The following is a 19,590-nucleotide window of genomic DNA, read 5'->3' on the forward strand; positions in this document are numbered from 1 at the left end:
TTGCTCGATCCCTGCTCCTGCCAACCTAGCAGTTCGAAAACACGTCAAAGTGCAAGTAGATAAATAGGTACCACTCCGGCGGGAAGGTAAACGGCGTTTCTGTGCGCTGTTCTGGTTCGCCAAAAGCGGCTTAGTCATGCCGGCCACATGACCCAGAAGCTGTACGCTGGCTCCCTTGGCCAGTAAAGCGAGATGAGCACTGCAACCCCAGAGTCGGCCACGACTGGACCTAATGGTCAGGGGTCCCTTTACCTTTATACTACATTTTTAAAGATTTGCCTTGAGACAGTCTTTAAAGGCTTTCCCTTTTTAAGTTTGGAATAGAGTGGTTGCTTTGGAAGACAGGCGTCCGCACAGCATGACCAGTCCAACGAAGTTGATGTTGAAGAATCGTTGCTTCAACACTGGTGATCTTTATCTCCATAACGGCGATAACTGAAATCAGGCCGGCATGAGCCCTCAAACTCCGCGCGCGTGAGGGTGGCATCGTTCTATACTTTAGCACTTCTATGTTGACAATCCGATACGGTTCGCATTGGAAACTGAAGCGTTCGATTCCAGGCCGGGAAAGCCCGATGCAGAGACACCCCCGCTGCTCCCGGCGCCTCTTTGCTCTTCCCACTCGCCCACCTGCGGCGGAAGGGGGAAAGAGGCCGTGCGAGAGATGCCCGGAGAAGAAAGGCTTTGTTCCGCCTCTAACCCTTTCCTATCTCTAGGGTTGCCCCGTGAGGGCGGCCGAAGGACGGGGCGGCCGTCGCGGCTTGAGTGCGTCACGGCGGAGACGCTCACCCACCTGTGCCAGCATGGAAGGGAAGAGAGGCGCCGCTGAGGTGGCGGCGGCTGAAGCCCCGGACCCGGCGGCCGGGGAGTTGCTAGGAGACGGTGAGGGGGCAAGTTGGGCGAGAGGAGGAAGGAGGAGGCGGCCGGGGCGGAGGGAGACCCCCGTTGGCCTCGCGTGGGCTTCGGTGGGGAGAACTTCCTGCTGCGCGCGCTTTAGGATTGCGACCAGCGCGCGTTGCGCGGCTTTGCGCCTAATCCCTGGCGCTGCTCTCTTCGAGCTTCGCCTCCTTTCCCACCCTGAAGGGATGCCACCGAGAAAAGCAGCCCTTGACTCTGGACAAATAAGGGCTCAGGGTGTTCAGGGTATTTTACTGAGGGCTCCTTTTTAGGTGGGGACCTGAGTTCCTGCAACTTTGGAAAAAGTTAACAGAGTGCAGCTGGTGGACTGGGCAGAAAGGACCCCCGGGAACTACTTGATTATTACTGTTTGTTTTTCTTTTTCGGTGGAGGTTTCTGCCTGCTCAAGAGCGAAATGATAATAAAAAAGATCGCGGACTATCTGTGTCAGGAAAAGAAGATGCCAAGTCTCCCCTCTCTCTCCTCTTGCGTCTCTTTCAGAATGCTATGCGGACTTCTTGAAGGAAGATTTTGACGTGAAGGCGTACACCTCGCAATCGATTCATCAAGCTGTGATAGCTGAACAGTTAGCGAAACTTGCTCAAGGGATTAGTCAGCTGGATAAAGAGCTGCACTTGCAAGTAAGTGCCATGCGTATCACCCAAATCTGTATATACAGGCAGCTGAGATTCTGAAACGGCATTGGATTGTTTGTTCGACTCTACAGCTTTTAGACCTGCCCAACAAGGAATGTCATACTTAACTAATTGAAGATGCTTTCTGTCAATGAATGTATATATGGAAAAGTGATGGCTAAATTTTGCCTCCTACAGAAAGTTTTCAAATAAACATGCACAGGCAACATTAATATGGTTGGCTCATAGCCAGTGTTATGATGATAATTGTCAGCGTGTAAGCTCCCCAAAATGGGCTGTAGCTATTGTAAGTGTATAGTAATGTATAGCTATACATGTTTGTGTTTGGTAATGGAGAAATAAATGCAAAGTTAAGCTGTGAATGTAAGGTGCCCATCCACACAATGTGAATAGTGATAATTGGTTTGCCTTATATACATTGGGATGATCCAAGTGGTTCATTCAGCCTTAAAGAGAGGCTTCAGAGCTCACTTAACTTTATTGGGCACACAAAACTTTTCCAAGATATGCAATTATATTTGTACTTGCTACATAAACTGCTGAGCCTTTCTGGGATCTTCCTTGAGCACAGAGCGGGGAGCCTGTGCCAGTGCTGGAAAACAGAATTTCTTCTTATGACCCAGCATGCAATCCACAACACCAACTGTATTTGCTTATTAGTATTCTTTTTATAAGAATGCGGTTTGTCCTCTTACATGTAAATGAATCCTAGGAATGTTGTTAACAGAATGCCCGAGTCCTGATGTAAGAGCTGTGCAATGCAATTTGGAATAGGAGAAATATGCTTTGTGATGGTAGAACATGTGATTTAATTGTGGTTATTGTTTGAACTGAGAAGAGAGGAGAATTCAGGATTAGTTAGAATTACCTTTATAGGCAAAATATGGTTATCCTTGTTAAAATATTTGCCAGCATCTTAACAACTAAACATGAGTAGATTCTGTTGAGGAAATTCTGTATTGAATGGGAGAATTGAACTTCACTTTGGTATTCACACTTAATTAATCAACCAGTCAATCAATAGATTTTTATTGTTTATATCCAATAGCCATCACAATACAATATAAGCACAAATCACACAACTAACAGAAATTGAATCGCATAGGTTAAATTTTTGGGTTAACAGTTTATTGCTGGTGACTAGTAACTTATAGTAGGCAATAATCACTCTTTGATTTTGATATAAAATGTCAGTTTTCAATCAGTTTATAACAACTGCCAGAGGTTATCCTTTAACCAATGTGCAGGTGCATTTCTCATAACTGAATATATTTACTCTGAGTCTAGCCAAGGTTGAGTGCTTCTGGTTTAGAATGGAAGCTGTCAGTAAGCAGTGCGGTGCAATATTGATTTCCTGCCAGCTCTAACATATGTCCTTTAAATAGTTATTACCGAAAAGGCAGGCAGTGATCCTTCGTGTGCCGCAAACCAAGTTTGTTTGCCTTTCTGTGGAGTTTGGATACTTTGTAAGGTGGGGCTTCATTGGAAGCCCAGTTACTCTTATGATGCTTTTCACATGCAATATCAAACCAAACACTAGTAGCACTAGTAGCAGCAGGCCATGAATTTGGACGCTTTCCTCCTCCCGCCCCTCGGTCATGGCAAGGAGATTGGGTGCATCTGCTTCCGTTTTACATTTTTAATTAGAATTTCTTGCTATATCTAAATTGGTGTGAGGGAACTCTGCTTATATTATTTATTCATTCCACAAAACTAAAAGGCAAACCTCAAAGCATTTTACAAAAAAGAATAAAACATGACATTATTAATTTAAAAACCAGTTGCAAACTATCTTCAGAAATAATTAAAATCAACAATAAGCTAAAAGCCAGATTAAAACATGTGTTTAAACAGGCTTGCCTAGAAATGTTTTTAGCAGGCACCCAAAGGCACAGTGAAGGCCTGGTGTTCATAGGCAGAAAGTTTCAGAGTGTGGGTGCTGCCACCATAAAAAGCTCAATTTCTTACAAATTTGGAACAAATGATATGTGACATCTGTAATAGATTTGAGCTGCCGAGTGGCCTTATATGGGGTAAGGCAATTTTGCTGGTAAACTGTATATTATATGATGATTTGTTCAAACAAGCCAGGGTCAAACCATGGTTTATAAGCCTCACTTGTTAATTAAACATAGTTTAAAATGAAACCTCTTGGTTTGTATGTAACAATAAACTCTGGTTAGTATAAAACTGGAAGTGGAAGTTTCAGATCTCCTCCTTTGCAATTGTGTTCTAGTCTGAGGCTCGCTGCTGCTTGTATGTTTAATGCTAGTGGTTTAGTGCTCTGTCGTTATATAATGAGTGAAATATTATCAGGGCTGCCCTAAAATTTTATGTCATGCTACTTGCGTTAGAAATGCGAATTAGAAAGGCCAAGATCCAGACATCCATGCAACAAATTCAGCAAACTGAAGGGCAGTTTAAACTTGCATTTCTGAGATAGCATGCTCCATGTCGCATGGCAAACCAGTCTTTGTTTTGGATTATTCTTCTGATAATAGTTGATAGTCTTATTTTATAGGTAGTTGCAAGGCATGAGGACTTGCTAGCCCAAGCAACTGGCATTGAATCTCTGGAAGGTAAGCATGGTTTATTAACTTTATAATATTAACAAAGAATCTCTTATCCCAGGAGTGGGTTTCTTTTCTATTTGCATAGGGGTGGGACCTTGGAAGAGGAACCAAAATTATGTAGTTTGCTTCTGTTCTAATGAATCTCAAAGCTATGCCAATTTCCCAGAAACGATGGTCAGGTTTCATAACTTCTCAAAGTCCCTTATAATATATGAGCTTATTTATTAGCATGCTATACCAAAACTTCCTTTGCCACTCTTCCAGTGAGTTTATGTTGTTTTCCGTACTTTCTGATTACTATCTGAGTGTTTATGTAATATTTTTCTAGTTAGCTCTTGCTAGTTTTTCCTAATGGTGTTCTTAATGTAGCTTAGAAGTACAAGTAAATCAGCCTACAATATCGTTTAAATTAATAATAATTTATATAGTTTACATATCTGTCAAATGCACTTGATTGTATCATTAATCATTGGAATTAACAGCTCTACATTTTTAGGATCTTAATGTGGATATAATACCAAAGATAAAACATTTTTGAAAAGGTTTTTTTCTTCCATTTATCCTTAATGTTTTAATCCAGAGTCTGAAATTTTTATATATATATATATATATATATATATATATATATATATATATATATATAATATATATATATATATGCAGGTTTTGGTGTCTTCGGGTGTCTTCCCGTGTAAGAGTTGGGGTGTCTAGGCGACGTTTCGACGAGGTCTCACTCGTCATCTTCAGGCTGGTGCTTTCGGCTTCTTGTTACTGGAACAGAGCAGGATCTCAGTGTTTGAGTTCCTATAAATACTGTTGAGGGGGTGTGGTGTATAGCCTCCAACGTTCTGGGCAGAGAGGAAGTTCCCAGGTTAGTGTGTCTTTTCTTCTTTTGTTCATTAATTACTTGAGGGATATCTTGAGTGATTTCTTGAGTGATATTCTGAGTACCACTTAGGAGGGTCATTAGGTGTGGATTAGTTGCTAAAGCTTTCGTGTCTTGACCTCTTGAGCTTGTGAAGAGTTTTTTCTGAGAAGATGGCTGTACTGCACTTAGTTGTGCTCTGGCTTGGCTTCGTGTATAGGGGCGAGCTGTGGTTTTGTGCCCTGTGCCAGCCAGATCTGTGTAGGGATTGCAGGGGGGTGCAGCATCCGGAGGTGCCACTATGGTTTGGCTACTGGATGGTGTCTGTAATTTATCTGTGGAGAGGGTCTGGGTTTGGGTCTGGTGTGGTTGATTGGAGATGGCGTTCTGTGTGCCTCTGGTTCTGGTGTCGGTTTTTGTGGGGAGGGCTATTTTCCAGATGTCTGGCAGGCGGGACGTATCGTCACGCTTGTTCATGTTGTGAGGGTGTTTCTCTATCTCGATGGCTTCCATGATTATTCTCTTGTGGTGGTGTTCCATGTTAAAGAGCAATTTGGAATCTGAAAAATTAATTTCGTGTCCTGTTTCTTTCATGTGTTGGTAAAGAGAGGAAGTTTTTTCTTCTTTTTTGACGGCATTCTTGTGTTCTGCGATACGTGCATTTATTCGTCTGTTTGTTTGTCCAATGTACGTGGCTGGGCAGACTTTGCAGGGTATTTCATAGACTCCTTGGTTTTCTAACTGGATTTTATCTTTGGGGTTTCTGAGGATATTGGCTATTTTTTGGTTGGTGCAAAAGGCTGTTTTGATATTGTGTTTATGGAGGATTTTGCTAATTTTATCTGTAGTGCCCTTGATATAAGGAAGGAGGGCCATACCATTGTTTTCTTCTGTGTCTTGGTTTTTGGGGGGTGTTTCTTTTTGGATTAGCTTCGTAACCCTGTTTTGCTGGTATCCGTTGGCGATTAACACATTTGAAAGATTCTGTAACTCAGTTGTCAAGTGGTCTTTGTCAGCCAGGCGTTTGGTTCTGGAGATGAGAGTCTTGGCTACGGAGTTTATTTGTGCAGGGTGGTGGTGTGATTGTGCATGTAAGTAGCGGTTGGTGTGTGTTTTTTTCCGGTAGATAGTGTGTCCTAGGGAGCCATCAGGTTTTTTGTAGATTAGGACGTCAAGGAAGGGAAGTTGGTTGTTGGCTTCTATTTCCATAGTGAATTGTATTTTGGGGTGTAGGCTGTTGAGATGTGTGAGGAAGCTATCTAGTTTTTTCTTCCCATGTGGCCAAATTACAAAGGTGTCGTCAACATACCTGAGCCAAAGTTTGGGTTTGTGTTCTGACTTGTCTAAAGCATTGGTTTCAAAGTGTTCCATGTACAGATTTGCGATGACCGGTGAGAGGGGTGATCCCATAGGTGCTCCTTCTATCTGTTTGTATCTTTGTCCATTGTGGATGAAGTACGTGTTGGTTAGGCAGTGGTTGGTCAGGTCCAGGATGTATTCGGGGGGATTGTATTTGTTTTGAATGGCTGTCAGGGCTTCATTAATGGGCACTTGTGTGAAGAGAGATACAACATCGAAGCTCACAAGTAGGTCGTCGGGATGTAGGTTTTGCTTCTTTATTGTTTCTATGAACTGGAAGGAGTTTGTAACGTGTGAAGCGATAGATTCTGCATAGGGCTGAAGTTGCTTAGCGAGAAATTTAGCGAGATTTTGTAGAGGTGAGCCTATGGAGCTGACTATTGGTCTGAGTGGTGTTCCTTCTTTGTGTATCTTGGGGAGACCGTAGAGTTTGGGGCATCTGGATGATTTTTCTCTGGGGATGATTCTTAGCTGGATTTCTTCACTGATAGGAGAGGCTTTTATTTTGGATTTGGTGGTTTTTTCCAGATAGGTGGTGGGATCTGTTTTTATAGGTTGGTAGGTAGGGTCTTGGAGTAGATTTGATAGTTTTGCTTGGTAGTCCGATGTGTTCATCACAACAGTGGCATTACCTTTGTCTGCTGGGAGAATGATTATGTTGTTGTCTTTCCTCAGGTTGGTGAGTGCTTTCTGTTCTTCTTTGTGTAAATTGCTTCTGGGTGGTTTGCTGGATACCAGCAAAACAGGGTTACGAAGCTAATCCAAAAAGAAACACCCCCCAAAAACCAAGACACAGAAGAAAACAATGGTATGGCCCTCCTTCCTTATATCAAGGGCACTACAGATAAAATTAGCAAAATCCTCCATAAACACAATATCAAAACAGCCTTTTGCACCAACCAAAAAATAGCCAATATCCTCAGAAACCCCAAAGATAAAATCCAGTTAGAAAACCAAGGAGTCTATGAAATACCCTGCAAAGTCTGCCCAGCCACGTACATTGGACAAACAAACAGACGAATAAATGCACGTATCGCAGAACACAAGAATGCCGTCAAAAAAGAAGAAAAAACTTCCTCTCTTTACCAACACATGAAAGAAACAGGACACGAAATTAATTTTTCAGATTCCAAATTGCTCTTTAACATGGAACACCACCACAAGAGAATAATCATGGAAGCCATCGAGATAGAGAAACACCCTCACAACATGAACAAGCGTGACGATACGTCCCGCCTGCCAGACATCTGGAAAATAGCCCTCCCCACAAAAACCGACACCAGAACCAGAGGCACACAGAACGCCATCTCCAATCAACCACACCAGACCCAAACCCAGACCCTCTCCACAGATAAATTACAGACACCATCCAGTAGCCAAACCATAGTGGCACCTCCGGATGCTGCACCCCCCTGCAATCCCTACACAGATCTGGCTGGCACAGGGCACAAAACCACAGCTCGCCCCTATACACGAAGCCAAGCCAGAGCACAACTAAGTGCAGTACAGCCATCTTCTCAGAAAAAACTCTTCACAAGCTCAAGAGGTCAAGACACGAAAGCTTTAGCAACTAATCCACACCTAATGACCCTCCTAAGTGGTACTCAGAATATCACTCAAGAAATCACTCAAGATATCCCTCAAGTAATTAATGAACAAAAGAAGAAAAGACACACTAACCTGGGAACTTCCTCTCTGCCCAGAACGTTGGAGGCTATATACCACACCCCCTCAACAGTATTTATAGGAACTCAAACACTGAGATCCTGCTCTGTTCCAGTAACAAGAAGCCGAAAGCACCAGCCTGAAGATGACGAGTGAGACCTCGTCGAAACGTCGCCTAGACACCCCAACTCTTACACGGGAAGACACCCGAAGACACCAAAACCTGCATTCCTGTACCCGTGAAAATCTACGAAAGCAAATATCTCACCTCTACGGGGAGGAAACCTTCCAGCTGACAAGAACCTACGAGAAACTAGAAATCCAAAGAGCCACCATCTTATGTGATCTCTTGTTCCTACGCAACTGCCGAGACAACAACTTAATTCCCACATGCTTCCAACTTAAATTCCACTCTAAAACCCCAGCTACCGAAAGGATCCTGAAACGAACTGAACTATCCCTAATCAGAAACGAACTACATAAGAAAAGATACCTACTAAACCAAACCAACAAAGATCTGCTCACTCTTCACCTCAAACTTTGTAACAAAATCCACCCTGCACTCTGGGACAAATGCAAACAACTAGCCGTTTGGAGAGCTGAAACGGAGTCCGCACATAAGACAGACACACACACCAACAAACTCCACAAACTAGAGAAACGCCAGAAGCCCAGCCACCCTCCACAACAACCCATGAAACAAACAGTACATAACATATCAGACAGGATCCTCACCTCAACTGAAACCAAAGTACTCTCCAAAGGTTTCAACTTTGCAGTCGCCCCGAGACGCATCCCCACGGAAAACATCATATGCGGAGTCGAAGCTAGCCTAACCAAAATCAACCCAGATGAAGCCAATAAAATCAGACTTGAAGTCACCAACATCCTCTGCTCCAGCAAACCACCCAGAAGCAATTTACACAAAGAAGAACAGAAAGCACTCACCAACCTGAGGAAAGACAACAACATAATCATTCTCCCAGCAGACAAAGGTAATGCCACTGTTGTGATGAACACATCGGACTACCAAGCAAAACTATCAAATCTACTCCAAGACCCTACCTACCAACCTATAAAAACAGATCCCACCACCTATCTGGAAAAAACCACCAAATCCAAAATAAAAGCCTCTCCTATCAGTGAAGAAATCCAGCTAAGAATCATCCCCAGAGAAAAATCATCCAGATGCCCCAAACTCTACGGTCTCCCCAAGATACACAAAGAAGGAACACCACTCAGACCAATAGTCAGCTCCATAGGCTCACCTCTACAAAATCTCGCTAAATTTCTCGCTAAGCAACTTCAGCCCTATGCAGAATCTATCGCTTCACACGTTACAAACTCCTTCCAGTTCATAGAAACAATAAAGAAGCAAAACCTACATCCCGACGACCTACTTGTGAGCTTCGATGTTGTATCTCTCTTCACACAAGTGCCCATTAATGAAGCCCTGACAGCCATTCAAAACAAATACAATCCCCCCGAATACATCCTGGACCTGACCAACCACTGCCTAACCAACACGTACTTCATCCACAATGGACAAAGATACAAACAGATAGAAGGAGCACCTATGGGATCACCCCTCTCACCGGTCATCGCAAATCTGTACATGGAACACTTTGAAACCAATGCTTTAGACAAGTCAGAACACAAACCCAAACTTTGGCTCAGGTATGTTGACGACACCTTTGTAATTTGGCCACATGGGAAGAAAAAACTAGATAGCTTCCTCACACATCTCAACAGCCTACACCCCAAAATACAATTCACTATGGAAATAGAAGCCAACAACCAACTTCCCTTCCTTGACGTCCTAATCTACAAAAAACCTGATGGCTCCCTAGGACACACTATCTACCGGAAAAAAACACACACCAACCGCTACTTACATGCACAATCACACCACCACCCTGCACAAATAAACTCCGTAGCCAAGACTCTCATCTCCAGAACCAAACGCCTGGCTGACAAAGACCACTTGACAACTGAGTTACAGAATCTTTCAAATGTGTTAATCGCCAACGGATACCAGCAAAACAGGGTTACGAAGCTAATCCAAAAAGAAACACCCCCCAAAAACCAAGACACAGAAGAAAACAATGGTATGGCCCTCCTTCCTTATATCAAGGGCACTACAGATAAAATTAGCAAAATCCTCCATAAACACAATATCAAAACAGCCTTTTGCACCAACCAAAAAATAGCCAATATCCTCAGAAACCCCAAAGATAAAATCCAGTTAGAAAACCAAGGAGTCTATGAAATACCCTGCAAAGTCTGCCCAGCCACGTACATTGGACAAACAAACAGACGAATAAATGCACGTATCGCAGAACACAAGAATGCCGTCAAAAAAGAAGAAAAAACTTCCTCTCTTTACCAACACATGAAAGAAACAGGACACGAAATTAATTTTTCAGATTCCAAATTGCTCTTTAACATGGAACACCACCACAAGAGAATAATCATGGAAGCCATCGAGATAGAGAAACACCCTCACAACATGAACAAGCGTGACGATACGTCCCGCCTGCCAGACATCTGGAAAATAGCCCTCCCCACAAAAACCGACACCAGAACCAGAGGCACACAGAACGCCATCTCCAATCAACCACACCAGACCCAAACCCAGACCCTCTCCACAGATAAATTACAGACACCATCCAGTAGCCAAACCATAGTGGCACCTCCGGATGCTGCACCCCCCTGCAATCCCTACACAGATCTGGCTGGCACAGGGCACAAAACCACAGCTCGCCCCTATACACGAAGCCAAGCCAGAGCACAACTAAGTGCAGTACAGCCATCTTCTCAGAAAAAACTCTTCACAAGCTCAAGAGGTCAAGACACGAAAGCTTTAGCAACTAATCCACACCTAATGACCCTCCTAAGTGGTACTCAGAATATCACTCAAGAAATCACTCAAGATATCCCTCAAGTAATTAATGAACAAAAGAAGAAAAGACACACTAACCTGGGAACTTCCTCTCTGCCCAGAACGTTGGAGGCTATACACCACACCCCCTCAACAGTATTTATAGGAACTCAAACACTGAGATCCTGCTCTGTTCCAGTAACAAGAAGCCGAAAGCACCAGCCTGAAGATGACGAGTGAGACCTCGTCGAAACGTCGCCTAGACACCCCAACTCTTACACGGGAAGACACCCGAAGACACCAAAACCTGCATTCCTGTACCCGTGAAAATCTACGAAAGCAAATATCTCACCTCTATGGGGAGGAAACCTTCCAGCTGACAAGAACCTACGAGAAACTAGAAATCCAAAGAGCCACCATCTTATGTGATCTCTTGTTCCTACGCAACTGCCGAGACAACAACTTAATTCCCACATGCTTCCAACTTAAATTCCACTCTAAAACCCCAGCTACCGAAAGGATCCTGAAACGAACTGAACTATCCCTAATCAGAAACGAACTACATAAGAAAAGATACCTACTAAACCAAACCAACAAAGATCTGCTCACTCTTCACCTCAAACTTTGTAACAAAATCCACCCTGCACTCTGGGACAAATGCAAACAACTAGCCGTTTGGAGAGCTGAAACGGAGTCCGCACATAAGACAGACACACACACCAACAAACTCCACAAACTAGAGAAACGCCAGAAGCCCAGCCACCCTCCACAACAACCCATGAAACAAACAGTACATAACATATCAGACAGGATCCTCACCTCAACTGAAACCAAAGTACTCTCCAAAGGTTTCAACTTTGCAGTCGCCCCGAGACGCATCCCCACGGAAAACATCATATGCGGAGTCGAAGCTAGCCTAACCAAAATCAACCCAGATGAAGCCAATAAAATCAGACTTGAAGTCACCAACATCCTCTGCTCCAGCAAACCACCCAGAAGCAATTTACACAAAGAAGAACAGAAAGCACTCACCAACCTGAGGAAAGACAACAACATAATCATTCTCCCAGCAGACAAAGGTAATGCCACTGTTGTGATGAACACATCGGACTACCAAGCAAAACTATCAAATCTACTCCAAGACCCTACCTACCAACCTATAAAAACAGATCCCACCACCTATCTGGAAAAAACCACCAAATCCAAAATAAAAGCCTCTCCTATCAGTGAAGAAATCCAGCTAAGAATCATCCCCAGAGAAAAATCATCCAGATGCCCCAAACTCTACGGTCTCCCCAAGATACACAAAGAAGGAACACCACTCAGACCAATAGTCAGCTCCATAGGCTCACCTCTACAAAATCTCGCTAAATTTCTCGCTAAGCAACTTCAGCCCTATGCAGAATCTATCGCTTCACACGTTACAAACTCCTTCCAGTTCATAGAAACAATAAAGAAGCAAAACCTACATCCTGACGACCTACTTGTGAGCTTCGATGTTGTATCTCTCTTCACACAAGTGCCCATTAATGAAGCCCTGACAGCCATTCAAAACAAATACAATCCCCCCGAATACATCCTGGACCTGACCAACCACTGCCTAACCAACACGTACTTCATCCACAATGGACAAAGATACAAACAGATAGAAGGAGCACCTATGGGATCACCCCTCTCACCGGTCATCACAAATCTGTACATGGAACACTTTGAAACCAATGCTTTAGACAAGTCAGAACACAAACCCAAACTTTGGCTCAGGTATGTTGACGACACCTTTGTAATTTGGCCACATGGGAAGAAAAAACTAGATAGCTTCCTCACACATCTCAACAGCCTACACCCCAAAATACAATTCACTATGGAAATAGAAGCCAACAACCAACTTCCCTTCCTTGACGTCCTAATCTACAAAAAACCTGATGGCTCCCTAGGACACACTATCTACCGGAAAAAAACACACACCAACCGCTACTTACATGCACAATCACACCACCACCCTGCACAAATAAACTCCGTAGCCAAGACTCTCATCTCCAGAACCAAACGCCTGGCTGACAAAGACCACTTGACAACTGAGTTACAGAATCTTTCAAATGTGTTAATCGCCAACGGATACCAGCAAAACAGGGTTACGAAGCTAATCCAAAAAGAAACACCCCCCAAAAACCAAGACACAGAAGAAAACAATGGTATGGCCCTCCTTCCTTATATCAAGGGCACTACAGATAAAATTAGCAAAATCCTCCATAAACACAATATCAAAACAGCCTTTTGCACCAACCAAAAAATAGCCAATATCCTCAGAAACCCCAAAGATAAAATCCAGTTAGAAAACCAAGGAGTCTATGAAATACCCTGCAAAGTCTGCCCAGCCACGTACATTGGACAAACAAACAGACGAATAAATGCACGTATCGCAGAACACAAGAATGCCGTCAAAAAAGAAGAAAAAACTTCCTCTCTTTACCAACACATGAAAGAAACAGGACACGAAATTAATTTTTCAGATTCCAAATTGCTCTTTAACATGGAACACCACCACAAGAGAATAATCATGGAAGCCATCGAGATAGAGAAACACCCTCACAACATGAACAAGCGTGACGATACGTCCCGCCTGCCAGACATCTGGAAAATAGCCCTCCCCACAAAAACCGACACCAGAACCAGAGGCACACAGAACGCCATCTCCAATCAACCACACCAGACCCAAACCCAGACCCTCTCCACAGATAAATTACAGACACCATCCAGTAGCCAAACCATAGTGGCACCTCCGGATGCTGCACCCCCCTGCAATCCCTACACAGATCTGGCTGGCACAGGGCACAAAACCACAGCTCGCCCCTATACACGAAGCCAAGCCAGAGCACAACTAAGTGCAGTACAGCCATCTTCTCAGAAAAAACTCTTCACAAGCTCAAGAGGTCAAGACACGAAAGCTTTAGCAACTAATCCACACCTAATGACCCTCCTAAGTGGTACTCAGAATATCACTCAAGAAATCACTCAAGATATCCCTCAAGTAATTAATGAACAAAAGAAGAAAAGACACACTAACCTGGGAACTTCCTCTCTGCCCAGAACGTTGGAGGCTATACACCACACCCCCTCAACAGTATTTATAGGAACTCAAACACTGAGATCCTGCTCTGTTCCAGTAACAAGAAGCCGAAAGCACCAGCCTGAAGATGACGAGTGAGACCTCGTCGAAACGTCGCCTAGACACCCCAACTCTTACACGGGAAGACACCCGAAGACACCAAAACCTGCATTCCTGTACCCGTGAAAATCTACGAAAGCATATATATATATATATATATATATATATATATATTTGTATTTTTCTATTGTGAACCGCCCTGGGGTCTTCGGATGCAGGGCAGTAAACAAATTTGATTAATAAAAATAATACTAAAAGGCTGGGAATGTTTAAACACTGAACTCTGACACAGTACGTAACTAATGAGCAGAATTTAGTTGAACAATAGTTCAGGTAAATCACTATCCCTTTGTTATAATGCTGCAAAACTACATTTTTAAAAAATCACAAAACTGGAAAACCTTGAAAGGCCTGAAATCATAGTATAGTGGACTTACGGAAAAAGTTTATCAAACTATTGGAGTTTTAATTGCATCGTTTTGTTACTAGTTGTTAACATACCGTCGGGTTTCCTTTTGTCACTTCCTTAACTCGTCAGCAGGTGGAGCTGTTCATATAATGCTGTCTAATAGTCACTTGTGGCTAAATAGAAGTGTTGTTTACATCGAAAACCATTGAGAACCTGAATGAACTGCAGATTTGGGTAATTAAGCAGCTTTTCAATCGAAAGAATTAATGGAGTAAAGAAATAGAGTTTTTAAAAAGTTTTTTAAAAAAGAATTTTTTAAAAAAATGTATTTATTTTGACTACATTAGACTAACACGGCTACGCACCTAAATCTACACACACACACACACACACACGTGTACGTTGATATTTTACCATTTGGAAAAAATATTGCACTACATCTCCTTTTATTTCAGTTATTCACATTTGCAGTTCATTTGAGTCACTGAATTCACTGAAGCTGCAAGCCTAGATTCACCTTTCTGGGAGTGAGGCCCATTGAACTCAGTGAGACTTATTTGGAGTAGGATTTCACTGTGCCATTACTTGTGTGTAAACAGCACTTCCATTTGCTGGGCATTATTATGTGAACGCTTTAATGTTGATTTCCCTATGCAAGTTTTTAAAAGTGCGCTTTAGCAGGCGCTGATATTTATGGTAGTATACCGGATTGCAGATCTGTGAAAAAGATTTGCTTCTTTATGATGAAACAGAAACGGACAGGGATAGCTTAGAAAAAGCGACTGATTAATGTCATGTAGCATTCACTGAGTTTTCTTCTCCCTCCTCTCTCTCTCTCTCTCTCTTTTTGGTCAGCTATTTATGGAAACGAGTGCTTTATGTTTGCTTGACGCTGTGGAGGAATAAATGATAATATGTTTTACTATAATGTTGATTGTTTCTGTTTTTATTCTTTTTTGCCTGGTCCCCTCCCATTAACTGGAAAAACCCAAGAGATGCCAGGTTATTTATAGTTGAGCAGCTTATAGCACCATTTATAACAAAAACTAAATTTTCAGTTTTTCTGTTATAGTCTGAATTAAAGGTAAAGGGACCTCTGACTGTTAGGTCCAGTCGTGGCCGACTCTGGGGTTGCGGCGCTCATCTCACTTTACTGGCCGAGGGAGCTGGCGTACAGCTTCCGGGTCATGTGGCCAGCATGACTAAGCCGCTTCTGGTGAACCAGAGCAGCGCACGGAAACGCCATTTACCTTCCCGCCGGAGCGGTACCTATTTATCTACTTGCACTTTGATGTGCTTTCGAATTGCTAGGTTGGCAGGAGCAGGGACCGAGCAACGGGAGCTCACCCTGTCGCGGGGATTCGAACCGCCGACCTTCTGATCGGCAAGCCCTAGGCTCTGTGCTGCCACTAGAACACCCACTTCTCCCCGGGCAGAGAAGCCAGGCGGTGTTGCTTTGCAGAACTCCCTGGCTCCTGCTGAGTTTGGCGAAAGCCAGGGCATTTGGGGGGGGGGCAGCTTTGGGGAGTTGGAGGTGGCCGTCTCTGGTTATACATGATGCCTTTTATGTTCCTAAAACAAGAAAGTGATTTTCAATCTGTAAAAAGTGCTGAAAAGAACATTACAGTATTGCATCCCCCCCCCTTTTAAAAAAATACCCCATTGGAAAAAAACACGGCTTCAATATTTCTGGAAATGATTCCTCAGCCACGCAAGAAAATCCGGGCAAATTGTGTGGTTTTGGGCATAGAGGAGGGAGATCTGTGGTCAAATGCCAGTTTGCTGAGGGACCTTGTACCAGGGCCTTGCTTCCATCACCAAAAGAGGTTTTCTTGGAGGGAACTTGGGATAGGACCGCCTTTGTGGCAGTGTCCTGCTTATTGAGTTCTCTCCTGAAAGAAACTAGCTCCATCCCTGATGGTTTTTAAATGGAATTTCATTTCAGGTTGCAAAATGAAAATGAAAAAGACAAGCCAAAAAAAAAAAAGAAACCAGTTGTTTCAATGCCTCCAATCTGCTTTTTAATCTTTTGGATTATACAGTGGTACCTCGGGTTACATACACTTCAGGTTACAGACGCTTCAGGTTACAGACTCCGCTGACCCAGAAATAGTACCTCAGGTTAAGAACTTTGCTTCAGGATGAGAACAGAAATTGTGCTCTGGCGGCGCGGCAGCAGCAGGAGACCCCATTAGCTAAAGTGGTGCTTCAGGTTAAGAACAGTTTCAGGTTAAGAACGGACCTCCAGAATGAATTAAGTACTTAACCCGAGGTACCACTGTATCCAGTTCCTTGTTTTCAGTGCTTTTCAATGAGTATGGCTCATGCTGGATGTAAGATGTTTATTACAGCATTTTAAATGGTTCGGTGGGGCCCTAGGCAGTCTCAAAGCGTTAAATGAAGAATCTGCCATACAGTGTAGATACTGTCCGGTGTTTGACCACAAGAAAGATTGATGTGTGGATAGAACGATGTTGGCTCATGTGTTGTTCCTCATGCTCCTTGGGGGAGAAGGTCGCTTTAAAAAAATTAAATTAAAACTTTCATACTTTTTATGGACACAGCTCTTGAAGCCTGAAGACTCCTTGAAGATTCTGAGATTCTGAGCAGAGAGCAACCCTAATTTGATTATGCCCCCTGTCTAATGAAATAATGCATAATATTTTATCTGAATCCTAACTCCTTGATGTATAGATGACTAAGCCTTGACAAATGTGTGGGATGACAAATTCTTGTTGAGACACCCTGGCATGCTGAGCCTACAGAGATACATATATAGAACTGGACTCCTACATGAGATTGAACAGATAATGTAACGTTCTGAGTTGCAGCATGTACCTTTACAACAAAAGATCAGCACTGCTTCAGATATGCCAAAATTTGGCTGTTCTGTTTGGGAGAAAATTGTGATGCCCCCTTTGATAACATAACTCCATAGGTACATAAGTGCCCTAAATATGAAAAGGATTGGTCTGCTAGGCTGTTATCCTAAAACTACTTATACTGAATTCAGTAGAACTTCCCAAGTTAAAAAAAAAAAGGGGGGGGAGAATCAGCTGGTAAGGTTAAAAAAACAGTTGATTTTCTGGCATATTAGCAATGTCATCTCAAAAATTCTGGGATTTCTGGAGTGAGAAAATATTCTTAGTGATGTTGAATACAAATATACTGAGTCGTGGTGGTAGGGAGTTCAGTATACAGTACTCTGTACGTCTTTAATCAGTGTTCTCAGATTTTCTCTTAGTACTTATTGTGTAATAGCCTTGATTGATTTTCTAGGAAGTAATGAATTCTAGGCAATAATGGATTCTAAACAGATTCTAAATGTAGCACAATACTATTAGTAGCTATAGAGATGTCAAGAGAACTTGGCACTTTCGAGTAACCGGCTTCAGATTTCAGCCTGCCAAGTTTCAGCTTGGATTACTAGAGTAATTGCTAGGCTTGTTTTATAGATGATATATGAGAGTCCTGGGTTCAAATTCAGACTTGGCCATAAAGCTCACTGGGTAGTGTTTGGTGTCTTGTCATTTGTTTACTTGACCTCCTTCACAATAGTAGTTTGAGTGATTAAGGGTGAGAGACCTGTTGGTCATCAGGCAATGGCTTTTTCCACCTGCCTTGCTCCACCCTCCAGCCCTGGCAGCCTTTCCCAGACCATGACTTTAGAAACAGCAGAAGCTACTGGAGTTCAGGGATATATATATTTGTAAAAATTGTAAGTTGTGTGTCCTTATTTCTCAATTTGATCCTTTTTCATGGTTTTGTGGTGTTTTGTGCATTGTGATTTGCTGTTATTTTTATTTATTATAAATTAGTAATTCTTTATTGTAACTGATAGGTGTAAACTGTTTATTTTTTGCTCATGTTTAATTTTACCGTTTACTATTGGGGTCACAAAGAGTCGGACACGGCTAAATGACTAAACGACAACAACAGCAATTGGATTCTAATGGATTATTGAATATTGCTTCATTTGATATGTTTATTTTAAAGTTATTGTGACTTTTATATTGGATCAGATACTTGTTATTAATATTTGATGTTTTATTATTATTTTTATATGTGTTGGAAGCCACCCAGAGTGGCTGGGGCAACCCGGCCAGATGGGGAGCGTATAAATAAAAAAATATCGTTGTTGCTGCCATTGCTATTATTAAGGCTACAATCCTTAATGTACTTGACAGAAAATACATCCCATTGAGTGGTACCGTATTTTTCGCCCTATAAGACGCACTTTTTCCCCTCCAAAAATGAAGGGGAAATGTGGGTGCGTCTTATGGGGCGAATGCAGGCTTTCGCTGAAGCCTGGAGAGCGAGAGCGGTAGGTGCGCACCGACCCCTCTCGCTCTCCAGGCTTCGCGGACCTCTCCTCAAGCAGCGGGAACGTTCCCACTGCTTGGGGAGAGTTGCCGGCATCCCGAAGCCTGCAAGCGCTGATCCCAGCACGTGCAGGCTTCGCGGATCTCTCCCCAAGCAGCGGGAACGTTCCCACTGCTTGGGGAGAGTTGCAGGCATCCCGAAGCCTGCAAGCGCTGATCCCAGCACGTGCAGGCTTCGCGGATCTCTCCCCAAGCAGCGGGAACGTTCCCACTGCTTGGGGAGAGTTGCAGGCATCCCGAAGCCTGCGCGCGCTGATCCCAGCACGTGCAGGCTTCGCGGATCTCTCCCCAAGCAGCGGGAACGTTCCCACTGCTTGGGGAGAGTTGCAGGCATCCCGAAGCCTGCAAGCGCTGATCCCAGCACGTGCAGGCTTCGCGGATCTCTCCCCAAGCAGCGGGAACGTTCCCACTGCTTGGGGAGAGTTGCAGGCATCCCGAAGCCTGCAAGCGCTGATCCCAGCACGTGCAGGCTTCGCGGATCTCTCCCCAAGCAGCGGGAACGTTCCCACTGCTTGGGGAGAGTTGCAGGCATCCCGAAGCCTGCGCGCGCTGATCCCAGCACGCGCAGGCTTCGCGGATCTCTCCCCAAGCAGCGGGAACGTTCCCACTGCTTGGGGAGAGTTGCAGGCATCCCGAAGCCTGCGCGCGCTGATCCCAGCACGCGCAGGCTTCGCGGATCTCTCCCCAAGCAGCGGGAACCTTCCCACTGCTTGGGGAGAGTTGCAGGCATCCCGAAG

General features: G+C 43.6%; 1 protein-coding gene across 4 annotated transcripts in view; it reads left to right on the forward strand.

Moving 5' to 3' along the window:
* Window positions 1-723: 723 nt before the first annotated feature.
* COG5 (component of oligomeric golgi complex 5) overlaps window positions 724-19,590 on the forward strand; it is a 172,810-nt gene continuing 153,943 nt past the window's right edge. For all 4 annotated transcript variants that reach the window (XM_081211547.1, XM_081211548.1, XM_081211549.1 and 1 more), the window contains exons 1-3: window positions 724-882; window positions 1,399-1,538; window positions 4,075-4,132. In XM_081211547.1, coding sequence (XP_081067673.1) covers window positions 804-882; window positions 1,399-1,538; window positions 4,075-4,132 — 277 coding nt within the window. In that variant the 5' untranslated portion in view covers window positions 724-803. The remainder of the gene's footprint in view (window positions 883-1,398; window positions 1,539-4,074; window positions 4,133-19,590) is intronic.

This window comes from Podarcis bocagei, assembly GCF_964188305.1.
Source record: "Podarcis bocagei genome assembly, chromosome: 10".
In the NCBI taxonomy this organism is placed as follows: Eukaryota; Metazoa; Chordata; class Lepidosauria; order Squamata; family Lacertidae; genus Podarcis; species Podarcis bocagei.